Source organism: Lepidochelys olivacea, assembly GCF_965140295.1.
Source record: "Lepidochelys olivacea isolate rLepOli2 genome assembly, chromosome: 9".
Lineage (NCBI taxonomy): Eukaryota > Metazoa > Chordata > Testudines > Cheloniidae > Lepidochelys > Lepidochelys olivacea.
Window position 1 is genome coordinate 65332537 of NC_140419.1, and position 12398 is coordinate 65344934.

At 48.3% G+C, this 12398-nt stretch overlaps 1 protein-coding gene across 13 annotated transcripts in view; it reads right to left on the bottom strand.

The window, feature by feature from the left end:
- Nucleotides 1-12398, bottom strand: part of ARL13A (ARF like GTPase 13A) — a 39170-nt gene that overhangs the window by 9470 nt on the left and 17302 nt on the right. For 4 of the 13 annotated variants that reach the window (XM_084640098.1, XM_084640100.1, XM_084640093.1 and 1 more), the window contains 4 exons: nucleotides 11317-11411; nucleotides 7323-7393; nucleotides 5444-5693; nucleotides 3615-3720 (listed from right to left, as the gene is read on the bottom strand). In XM_084640098.1, the coding sequence (XP_084496224.1) occupies nucleotides 3615-3720; nucleotides 5444-5693; nucleotides 7323-7393; nucleotides 11317-11375 (486 nt within the window). In that variant the 5' untranslated portion in view covers nucleotides 11376-11411. The remainder of the gene's footprint in view (nucleotides 1-3614; nucleotides 3721-5443; nucleotides 5694-7322; nucleotides 7394-11316; nucleotides 11412-12398) is intronic. The other 9 variants (XM_084640096.1, XM_084640104.1, XM_084640103.1 and 6 more) reach the window with 4 other exon arrangements.

The window sequence follows — 12398 nt, forward strand, 5'->3', positions numbered from 1 at the left end:
TTAACCTCACACTGAGCGATCTGCTAGCTTCAAGACAGCCTGAGTGGTGTGGATTAGGGTTTGGGCCTTATTTTTATTAGGCTGTCATGGGCTCAGTGCCTCTTCAGGAGAATTAGGGCCTAATTGGCTCACAACGACCCTGTGGGCTACACCTGAGAGCAGGCAGGTGCTGCCCCTTTAGCTAATCAGCAATGGAGCAGCTGAGCTAGAACAGTGTAAAGGAAAAGTTCTAAGAAGGAAAGGAGAGAAAAAGAAGTGCTCAAAAGCAAGGTGCTGCGGCTGCTGCAGGCTGGGAGGAGCCCACAGGAGGTAGAGCAGCCCTGGGTGGGGGCGACAGTGACAGCTGCAAGAGAACCATCAGGAGCCCTGGAGAAGGGAGACAGTGGTGGAGTTCCTGTCATTAGGCTCTGGGAAAAGAGCCGGCCTTGGCCTCCCGACCAGAGAGTCTACATGTAAACACTGGCTTCTGGGAAGGGAATAAGGAGAGAGAAGAAACCCCCAGGGAGCAGAGCAGACTCTCTCTTGGGCGAAGCCCTGAGTTAGGGCCTACAATGTTTAGAAGAAACTCTTGGGGAGCTGGTTGGTTTGACCCCTGTGAGAGGAGTTCTGGGACAGGGCTTGTAACTTGGAGACCCCAGAGGTAACCTGCCAGAGTCCCTGGGGAAGAGAGGCTGCATGGGGAATCCTGTTGGAGAGGAGGTAGATGTTAGTTTGGCCCAAGAGGGACCGAGGAATTACTACTTTGGATCTGTTAGAACTTTTGTTTGGACCTTTTTGTTGCCCCTGGAGGGTATGGACATTGACTTGGCTGGAGGGCTGAGCCACGCAAGACCTGGCAAGAGGCAGGCATCCAGCAGGAGGCACTGGGGATGAGGACCCCTTGCAGCATTGCGCTTTGACACAAGGGGATGCTACAGATGGTGAGTACACCACCTTCCATAGGCCAAATGCTTCTCAGCCACTCCCTGTTAAATACTGGTGATGGGACACTAGATACCGAATAAATAATGTCCTTTAATGTCCTCACCAATGCTGAGGTGGTGGCATAAAATGGGGAGAAATGTTTATAATTCCCAGGGAACCTTTGCTTATGTATCTCCCATATTCACAGCCCAGTTCCTGACTGCTGGGACTGATGCAGAGGTGCTCATGGGGCCACGCATCTTCCTCCCCTGGCACTCCCAGACGCCCTGGGAGTTGGTCCCATCACTCCCCCTACTCAGCATAAGGCTCCGCATGAAGAGTCTCTCCAAAGATACTATGGCCAAAATTTTCAAAAGTGGCCACTGATTTTGTGTGGCAGGAGCCCAGCTTACGTGCAAGTCAGTGGGAGCTACAGGTGCTCAGGCCCAAGGTGTCTCAAGTTGGGCTCCCAGAAAATGAGCCACCCCAAAAAATCACTGGGCATTTTTGACAGTGCTGGTCTGCATGTTCCACATGCCCATGTTTTCTCCCCTCTACATAATTCCCTTTGACGCTGATGGCAAAAGACCCACAGCTTAATGCGTTCCCAGGAGCCGTGATTCCTGTATACGTATGAAAATGAATGAGACGGCTTCACGGCTTCCAGTCTTCACAGCTGAGGATGTTAGGGAGATTGCCAAACCTGAGCCGTCTTTTGTAGGTGACAAATCTGAGGAACTGATTATCACTACAAAAGGTTTTTTTTCCTCTCCTGCTGGTAATAGATCTCCTTACCTGATCACTCTCGTTACAGTGTGTGTGGTAACACCCATTGTTTCATGTTCTCTGTGTATATAAAATCTCCCCACTGTATTTTCCACTGAATGCATCCGATGAAGTGAGCTGTAGCTCACGAAAGCTTATGCTCAAATAAATTTATTAATTTCTAAGGTGCCACAAGTCCTCCTTTTCTTTTTGTGGATACAGACTAACATGGCTGCTACTCTGAAACTTAACAGTAACAAGTCACCAGGACCAGATGGCATTCACCCAAGAGTTCTGAAAGAACTCAAATGTGAAATTGAGGAACTATGGTTTATAACCTGTCCTTTAAATCAGCTACTGTACCCAATGACTGGAAGATAGCTAATGTAACGCCAATATTTAAGAAGGGCTCTAGAGGTGATCCTGGCAATTACAGACCGGTAAGTCTAACGTCAGTACCGGGCAAATTAGTTGAAACAATAGTAAAGAATAAAATTGTCAGACACATAGAAGAACATAAATTGTTGCCCAAAAGTCAACATGGTTTCTGTAAACGGAGATCATGTCTTACTACTCTATTAGAGTTCTTTGAGGGGGTCAACAAACATGTGAACAAGGGGGATCCAGTGGACATAGTTTACTTAGATTTCCAGAAAGCCTTTGACAAGGTCCCTCACCAAAGGCTCCTATGTAAATTAAGTTGTCATGGGATAAGAGGGAAGATCCTTGCATGGATTGAGAACTGGTTAAAAGACAGGGAACAAAGAGTAGGAATAAATGGGAAATTTTCAGAATGGAGAGGGGTAACTAGTGGTGTTCCCCAAAGGTCAGTCCTAGGACCAATCCTATTCAACCTATTCATAAATGATCTGGAAAAAGGGATAAACAGCGAGGTGGCAAAGTTTGCAGATGATACTAAACCACTCAAGATAGTTAAGACCAAAGCAGACTGTGAAGAACTTCAAAAAGATCTCACAAAACTAAGTGACTGGGCAACAAAATGGTAAATGAAATTTAATGTAGATAAATGTAAAGTAATGCACATTGGAAAAAATAACCCCAAATATAATGGGGGCTAATTTAGCTACAATTAATCAGGAGAAGGATCTTGGATTCATCGTGGATAGTACTCTGAAGACATCCGTGCAGCGGCAGTCAAAAAAGCAAACGGGATGTTAGGAATTATCATCAAAAAAGGGATAGAGAATAAGATGGAGAATATCTTATTGCCCTTATATAAATCCATGGTATGCCCACATCTTGAATACTGCGTACAGATGTGGTCTCCTCATCTCAAAAAAGATATACTGGCATTAGATTCAGAAAAGGGCAACTAAAATGATTAGGGGTTTGGAACGGGTCCCATATGAAGAGAGATTAAAGAGGCTAGGACTTTTCAGCTCGGAAAAGAGGAGACTAAGAGGGGATATGATAGAGGTATATAAAATCATGAGTGGTGTGAAGAAAGTGAATAAGGAAAAGTTATTTACTTGTTCCCATAATATAAGAACTAGGGGCCACCAAATGAAATTAATGGGTAGCAGGTTTAAAACAAATAAAAGGAAGTTCTTCTTTACTCAGCGCAAAGTCAACCTGTGGAACTCCTTGCCTGAGGAGGTTGTGAAGGCTAGGACTATAACAGGGTTTAAAAGAGAACTGGATAAATTCATGAAGGTTAAGTCCACTAATGGCTATTAGCCAGGATGGGTAAGGAAAGGTGTCCCTAGCCTTTGTTTGTCAGAGGGTGGAGATGGATGGCAGGAGAGAGATCACTAGATCATTACCTGTTAGGTTCACTCCCTCTGGGGCACCTGGCATTGGCCACCGTTGGTAGATAGGATACTGGGCTGGATGGACTTTTGGTCTGACCCAGTATGGTCATTCTTATGAGACTGGTGAGAATGGTGTCAACTACATCAAGCTGGACAAGCCCTTCTCAAACTTACGATGCGGCACAGTGACTTGTTTTCGTTCACAAGCTTCTCCAGGGTCAGGCATTCGATCAGCTCACATGGGAGGAGGGCATCAACCTTGTCCTGTTTATTGGCCAGCCTGGGAGTAATAAGAAGGGACGAAAGAGAAAAAAGAATAAGACGTCACTGGCCAGCAGAGCTCCTACAGTAGCTCAATGTTATCCTTCTTCAGCCTCACTCCTGTGGGGAGGTGGAGCCAGGCTAGTGCTGTGGGGAGCTTGTCCAGGGTGGTTGGCATGATTTGGTAACCCTGCAGTTTGAGGTTTATTCAAAGGCAACATAGCAAATTCCAAAGACAGCCAGCGAGATTCACGTATGAGCTTGCGGGAGCTTGCAAGGGCCTGGTTCAGCCCAGACCACCACTCTGTGACCATCTGTCCCGAGCTCTGGGATGGGATCAAACAAACCCACCAAACTCAGCCACAGAAACTCAGACAAATCTGAGGCAGCAAGAAGCTTCACTTTGAGTTTGGCAGAGTCTGGCAAAAGTCCCCAAAAGTTTCCCTAGAAGTCTGGCAGGGTCAGGTTTTAGTTACACAACCTTCTTATCTCTAGTGTGGAGGGGACCATGTGAAAGTTTGGGACTGCTGAAGCAGAGGGATGGAATCCACAGCCTCTGTCACATGGACAGGAGAACCCCCAACTGGCTCATGGTTCTGAATGAAGAACCGTGATTTGGGGTAGGCTTTGTTCATCCCTAACATTCACTTCACCCCAGGCCTGCTCCTGTTTGAGTTAATGGCAAAAATTACATTCACCTCAGTGGGATCAGGACTGGCCCCTTCACCTGAGCACTGGCCCCAGCCCTGAGCCTGGGTCCTCACCCTTTCCCTATAACCCACTATCCTGCTCTGCCACAGCCCCCTGCTTCACAGACTAACTGCCTTGTCCCATCCACCCCGGCAGTGCAGACACCATGCCAGTGGAACGCAAGGGACTGGTGGAGACACTGTGAGTTGGGACTGAGGGGCTCAGTGACAAGGGCCTATTAGTTCACATGTTGCCACCACCATTTCCAGAGTGGTTCAGGATGTGCTAAGCTGAGGGAATACAAAGCCACACTAAGCCACGGTTCCAAACTGATGTGAACAGAACCGTGTGGCTGGGCTTTTCTTTCTGCATCATGTCAGCCAGGCCCAGTTAAAACTCAGAGCACAGAGAGTCCTCTGGGGAGCGTCCCATCACCTCAATGTTTGGCAGAGTCTCCCAGATAAGCTGCACCTGTCTCATTCCCGAAGATAACCCATCATGCTTCAGTAACTGCTGAGTCATGTTAAAAACTCAGACACCTTAACAAGACCCAATGGCTACCAATAAGACTGAGCAGATGGACTATCTGCTCTGTGTGGGAACCCAAGAATGCTCTCCCCTCTACTCTACTCTCTCTTCACCTAGTTTAGATTGACAGCTCCATGGAGCAAGGACCTTCTCCTTTATGCACCTGCAACGTGCCAGGCACATCTCTGTGCAACATAACTAATGATCATCACTAAGGCACCCGCAGCTCTACCCTGCAGAGGACACAAGAGAAGTGCGGTCTGCAGAACTACCCTACTTTGACTCCATGCTAGTCTCACCAGCACTGTGCTTCTTTCTAATCACCCCACCAGCCCTAATCCAAAGGGACAATCCTCTCTTAATTCAGCTTTCTCATTCGTTCCAATCCTGGGTTCCCCTCACCCATGCTGTTTCAGCACTGGGATCCCCAAATATCGCCTTTGAGGTTCCTGCCCGGATGTGCAGCAACCCCATTTACTGGAATGGCCAAGGAACACTTCAATGCAAGGGAAAGGCAGCCTTACAGTAACAGGGGCTTCCCTGAAATCCTAGGGTGAGCCAGAACACGGCCCAAGGTCCTCCTGGCCTCTTCCATCCGCAGCACATCGCTGGAGTCCAGAACAAAGATAATCCCGTGAGTGTCACCGTAGTGATTACGCCATATGCCCCGCAACCTCTGCCCCCCGGACAGGTCGACAAGGGAGACTTCAAACCGGTCCACTCTGAGTTCAGTTTGGTTAGGCTTTGTTGTGGGGAGCACCTCACACGAGAGCACTGCAGAGAGAACAGCACCCACAGTAACACACACGCAGCCCCCAGACAAACACTGAACGTTATTATTCCTTGTTCCCAGCTATGGTTTATAGCAAGGATCCCCTGTATTAGCATTAACCCCCTTCAGCTACATTCCTGTTCTCATTTAAGGGGACACATTGGCAATTCTGGGAAACGCCAGGATTACATTCCCTATGGACAGCTCCAGGGGGTTATTGCAGGACCTTAGCTAGCAGAGTGGTCCAGTGGTTAGGGTGCTAGCCTGGGACTCAGGAGACCCAGGTCCAATTCCTTACTCTGCCACAGATGGCTAGTGTGACCCAGGTGAGTCATTTAGTCCCTCTCTGCCTCCATTCCCCACCAGTAAAATGGGGATAATAGGATGGCCCTACCTCCCAGGAGTACTGAGAGGGTAACTGCATTACAGATTGGAACGTGCTCAGATAGCACAGTGATGGGGGCCAGATAAATACCGTAGGTAGGTTAATCCTAGGACTGTGTTCACTGTAGGCTGTGGCTGTTTCAGATCCAATTCCTGTCTTAAAGTAGGTGATTAAGTGGGTCTTGGTCAGCATCATGACTTTAGGCCACTGCAGCACAAACTCCTTGCTCTGTGACACCCCTGTTCATAGATCTATCCTAAATCCTGGCAGGTTTGGCGTGGGGGGAGAGGGGAATAGCCCCACCCTGTTTCCTATTGTGCAGTGGCAGGTCAGGTTAATCCTAGCAGTATATTTCTTAAAGCAATCATGACTCTGTTGATTGTTTTAGAGTAGCCAAATGGCTTGCCAGGAATCCCAGGGATTGAGGCCTGTCGATATCCCAGCCATATTTCCCACTGGCGATCTTATCCCCTAGGTTTAACCTGAGTGGCTACCCAGTACTACATTTCTGTTGCACCTGGCTGTCTAAATCCCAGTTCTGCAGAAGGGGCCATTGTATTCCAGACACTCTGCAAATCTAGATGCATCACGCTGTATGCCTGCATCCTGTGTAACAGCCTGATGCAGTGAATTCAGATCTCTGATGCTCAGCAGTGGCTTGGTCCTCAAGTCCCACAGAGAGTGAGTGATATAGACTGTCCAAGTCTACATCCCCTACACTGGAGTCGGACAAACAATGTCAGCTACATAAAGTTACCAAATAGACATGAGAAAGTCAAACCCACCTACCAGAGCATAAAGACACAATTATGATCCAATGTTGACCTCACAGGATTATTACAATGCTGCCTCCTGCAGATGGAGGGGAATAATTGGAAGCACGGAAAGATTTATCCCCTCAGCGATGGGGAGATTTGAAGTTATTTGCAAAGAACAATAAACTCTTTGCCTCTGGCATCATGTCAGCTCAGCTGAGACTCAGGGTGTGACTGCAGCACAGGTAGACACAGCAGCAAAGCTGAGGTACTGCAAGTGGCAGCCCAGGCTGTGCAGCCCTGCCCGAGACCCTGGTTATGTACACAAGTTGCTAGTCCACGCTGCTGCTCGTGGCTTCAGTGCTGGGTGTTATTGGAGCTAGCTAGATCAAAGCTAGCTCGGATACGTCAACACATCCACTCTCGCCTCTGACAGCAGCATAGACATATCCCCAGACTCCAGCAGTAACTGGAGACAGCTGGCTCCTCACCTCTCTGTATCTCCATTATGAGGGAGGTTTTCCCTGTATTGTCCAGGCCAATGACAAGGAGGGTCACTTTCCTGATGAGGAAGAAAAACAAAGTTAGCCTGCACCGAGGAGATATTCTCCCCTCCAAGCAACGGGACTGTGGTCTCTGACTTGAAATGGTCATCACAGCCATCTTGTGAGCAATTATCCTAAGGGCTCATTGGGTCTAGTTCTCCCTGGTATAACTCCACTGAATTCATGGGGTTAGAGCAGGGAGGAAGCCGGCCCTTTGTGGACCTAGAGTGGATAACTGAGGACAAGGGCAGGGTAAGAGAGTAACACAGAAAAGATACCCTTAGTCAAGGGGTGGTCTGGACCAGCAGCTCAGCCCTGCTTTGTTGCTCCAGCTGGGGTGCTGGGTCGGGGCTGCACCACGTGGGTTGGCCCTTCTCCGGCGCTTTGGCGCGGGTGCAGGGTTGGGGGCTGTACCACGCGGCTCCCAGAAGCCACGGCATGGCCCCGCTCCAGTTCCTATGCACTCCAATGGGAGCTGCAGGGGGATGCCTGAGGATGGGGCAGCGTGTAGAGCCGCCTGGCCGCGCCTCCACATAGGACCCAGAGAAGGGACATGCCACTGCTTCCGGGAGTCGCTTGAGGTAAGTGCCGCTCAGAGCCTGCACCCCCTGAGCCTCTCCCCACGCCCCAACCCCCTGCCCTGATCCCCTTCCCGCTCTCCAAATCCCTCAATCCCAACCCGGAGCACTCTCCTGCGCCCCAAACCTTTCATCCCCAGTCCCACCCCAGAGCACACACCTCTAGCTGGAACCTGGACCCCTTCCCACACCCCGCCCCAGCTCTGATCCCCCTCCCACCCTCCGAACCCCTTGCTCCCAGCCCAGAACACCCTCCTACACCCCAAACTCCTCATCCCCAGCCCCACCCCAGAGCCTGCACCCTCTCCCGCACCCCAACACCAATTTTGTGAGCATTCATGGCCCGCCATACAATTTCTATTCCCCAATGTGGCCCCTGGGCCAAAAAGTTTGCCCACCCCTGCCCTAGTCCATTCCCTAGGGGCCAGCCCAGGATTGTCCCCTTCAGCAGGATTCTCTTGGCTTGGGTTCCTTCCCTGGAGCAAGGCCTCTTGCCACTACCTGGACAGAATCCTTCCCCAGAGCCAGGGGTTTGCCTCCTGCAGCTCTCCTCTGGGGACTCATGACAGCCTAAGGCTTCCTGCCACTGCCTGGGAGTTCCCTGTTCCTTGGCACACACCTGCCAGGCCCGCCCGCACTCTGCTGGAAGTTCCTGTCTCTAGCTAATGAGCCAGATAAAGGGTTACCAGAGCTCAGCTGAGGTGGTTTCTAATCAGCTGCCAACCAGCCACCTAGGAATGTAATTACTGCCAAGGGGTCTGGGTTGGCTTGTTCTCCCTTACAGACCTGTCACAGGTACCTGGTCCCTGACTCCCTTGAAAGGGCCAATCCCTGTGACAGAGCCCCTCTTTCCTGGACCCTCCCCTTACATCAGTGCAGAGTCTCCATCCATCCTGAGAGAGTTGAAACAATGGCATTTATAGGAATGGGGGTAAGGACCGCCAGGGCTGTGCCCTGACAAAGTTCTGTCCCCACACATACATCACGCACAGCACCCTAGGCACAGGAATGCCTGTCAGATCCACTTCTCCTCTTGTGCTGTAACCCCAAGATGCATCAATGCCACCTTGCCCCGTGATGCTGAGACCTGAGCCAACAGCCGCCTAAGCTGGGGAGCTTTATTCTTCTTTACCCATTCTCCCAATAGACAAGAAATTTCCCAAGGTCTATGATGAACAAGCAATGACCTGGAGGGGGCTCAAAGGGACTCCCTGTTTTAGTTCTGCCACTAATTCTGAAGGAGGTTTGGGCGATTCTCCTGCTTCTGCTCAAGCTCACCGCTTCACTTGACACTGCTAATCCCCCCTGACAGAGATTACTTATCCTTGGGGCTCAAAGATCCTGTTGAGGAGCTCAGTGTTTTCCTTACTGACCCACTAGATAGTGCCAAATGACAGATATTTTCAAAAACATTCCTACGGGAAGGAGTCCCCAGCCCTCCCCATTCAATTATTGTATTAGGGACAAAGGCCTTCTTCTCCTGACCCTGCATCTTCTGCTGGCATCTGCACCTCTGCAAGGCTGCATACAAACTGTTCCTGCTGATGTGTGAGAGGGAAACATTCTGATTTGGGAGCATTTCACATCCACTTTGCACAAGTGTAAATAACTAGATAAGGTGTAAGACAAAGGAGAATCCGGCCCAAAGAATTGTCCCTCTGCTGAGCAGTGCATGTCTGGGGCCTTGCACATAGGCTTCCCCATGGAGGAGAAAGCAGTGATGTTGAGTTTGAGTATATTTTATGTGTAACTGGTTTTATTTACACCTATATGACAGTCCTGGAACAGAAGGGCTCATGAACAGCATGCAGGCAATCCCTTCTTTCAGCAATCTCAGCCCACTACCCAATTCCTAGTTCCCAGGGAGCAACTCTGCCTCAACAATTGCCTAGTTACATGAGGGTAGAGGGCAAAGCCTCCTGCTGCCTCCACAGCTCCCCTAAAGAACCTGCAACAACAAAACTAACTGACATCTCTTCAGAGGCTGAACATTTACTCACATGCTAAGAAAAAAAAAGGTGTAAGACTATGTGTAACCGTGCTACCTGGTGACCCCTGCTGTAGCAGTGTAGACATCTCTAGCAAAGTGCAGCTTCAAACCAGTTTGTTGGTCCAATGGAGCTGTCTCCTTCCATGGCGAGGAGACAGGGATTTTGTTTACATGGGAAAAACAATGAATTGTATTCCTGGGGCTGGGGATACAGGGTTCATCGCAGGCTAAGGGGACACTTGTGGGACCCCTGAATTAAAATACTGGTGGCACATCATTGCATGAATTTTTTTTTAAAAGCAAGAATCCCAGAATTCCTAATACTATCACAAAATGCAGAATTCAGCTCTCATTAAAAGTAATGGGATGAAACTGAGCAAAGGCTGAATAGCAGAGAACATATGCCAGCACTGAGGTCTATTTCTTATGGGGTGCTAGTCCCCAGTGTAAATGGTGAAAACCTTATTGCTTGGTCATTTTAGCCTAAAACTAAACAAAACACTGGACAATAGACTAGTCAGAAAAACTTCAACAGAACCATTTTCCATCAGAAGATTCAATTCCATCTAAATCGAAACGCTTCAAGAAATCATGTCCTGTTCACCAAAATTTCATTTCAGAGAGGAAACAAAAAATGTTCCAACAAAGACAAAACATCCCTTTCTCTCATTTTCCAAACTAAACATTTTGATTTTACATTTTTAAATTACTTTGTTTAGAATTTTTTTTATTTTATATTATAAAATAAAGTCAAAATTGAAACATTTTGGATTTGGTTGAAATGAAACAGGTCAACCAACCCGGAATGAAAATTCTTCAGAATTTTCCTCTATGGAGAATTTTAAAATTTTCAGGTTTGTATCTATTTGAAACAACGCCAGATTTTGAAATCTTTTGTGAAATGGAATTTCTGTCCTCTGCATGCATGCCATAGGGAACATGCCAGTCCAGCTCAGGAGTGAGATAGGACCTTTAAATCTTTTCCCATCTGGTTTTCAATTTAATAACATTTTCTTTATAGATTTTAACATATTTTAACATTAACACTATTTTGATGGTTAAAGCAAAGAGCTTGGAAACACAACAATGCAGCATGCTCCCTCTCTGACAATACGGACAGTCCTATGGGCTGGAGAAATGGGGCTCTCTACCAGGCATCCAAAAGAGTTTATTAAACAATCACACAAAGGGCCAGCATCAGGACAAAGTTCCTCAGAGTGCATGACACGATACAGATCCCTGTCCCAGACAAAGCAAAGGGTCAGACTTCCCACCCGCCCCATCCAGAGAAGTCACTGATTCATTTCTAATGCAAAGCTGTTGGTAGTTAACATGCAAAATGTCATGAGGCAACTGGGTCCTGGGGGATTACCTGATTGGTTCCTGTATTGCCTGCAGCCATGACCAGCAGTGGGAGAGGAGCTGGAACATACTCTGTAGAGAGAGGAGAGCCTCTCGCCTCTGTACCTAGGAATACCAGAGAAAGTGAACAGCGAGCCCCCCTTACTGCTGTGCCAGCCAGCACAGCAACCAAGGGAGGAGTCGTCACTGATACAAGGACGGAACCACCAGAGACTCCAGTTCTACTGTGCTGTGCTTCATCCTCCCAGCTATAGCAATGCTCATCTATCCAGAATGACCACCCATTGGGCTGTAGATAAGGCTTTATTGGGATTTCTCAGGATCCCTAGAACCTTCCGTCTCCTGCACACAAACAGGCCTGGGCTCCCCCTCTCTTCTGGGAAGAGTCATGCTGACCTGAAATTCCCCTTTTCACGTGTGGGGTAGCAGAGTCGTGTTAGCCTCACTCTCCCTAAAATCTCCTGTTTCCAGCCATGTGTAAAAGGGTCAAAATGCCGCAAGAAATAGTCTGTAAGCTCTTTCAGGAAGGGATCATCTTTGTGTTGTGTGGTTGTACAGCTCCTGGTACTTGAGTGGACCGCCTAGGTGCTACTGCAATGTAAAAGTAATAAATAATTGGCCTGGTTTTGCAGGCCCAAGTGGTTCAGAGCAGCCTCCAAACTTTGGGATGTTTCTCTGAACTGAACCACCAGCAGTTTGTCTATAGCCAGCCACCGCACGCTGGGTGTCCACTGAGAAGACAGGATAGTCAATATTCTAAGCCAATTCTTCAGTTAATGGAAATCTGTGACTGGGTTTTTCTTAGGGTATGTCTACACTATGAAATTAGGTTGAATTTATAGTAGTCGATTTTTTAGACAGTGATTTTATACAGTTGATTGCGTGCGTCCCCACACTATGCACTAAGCGCCTTCCTCTTCAGCGTGGGGCACACGTCACTTTCTGGAGAATTCTCTGCACCTTGAAGTCTTTAAACCATGATCTGAGGACTTCAATAGCTCAGACATAGGTGAGAGGTTTATTGCAGGAGTAGGTGGGTGAGATTCAGTGGCCTGTATTGTGCAGGACATCAGACTAGAGGATCATAATGGT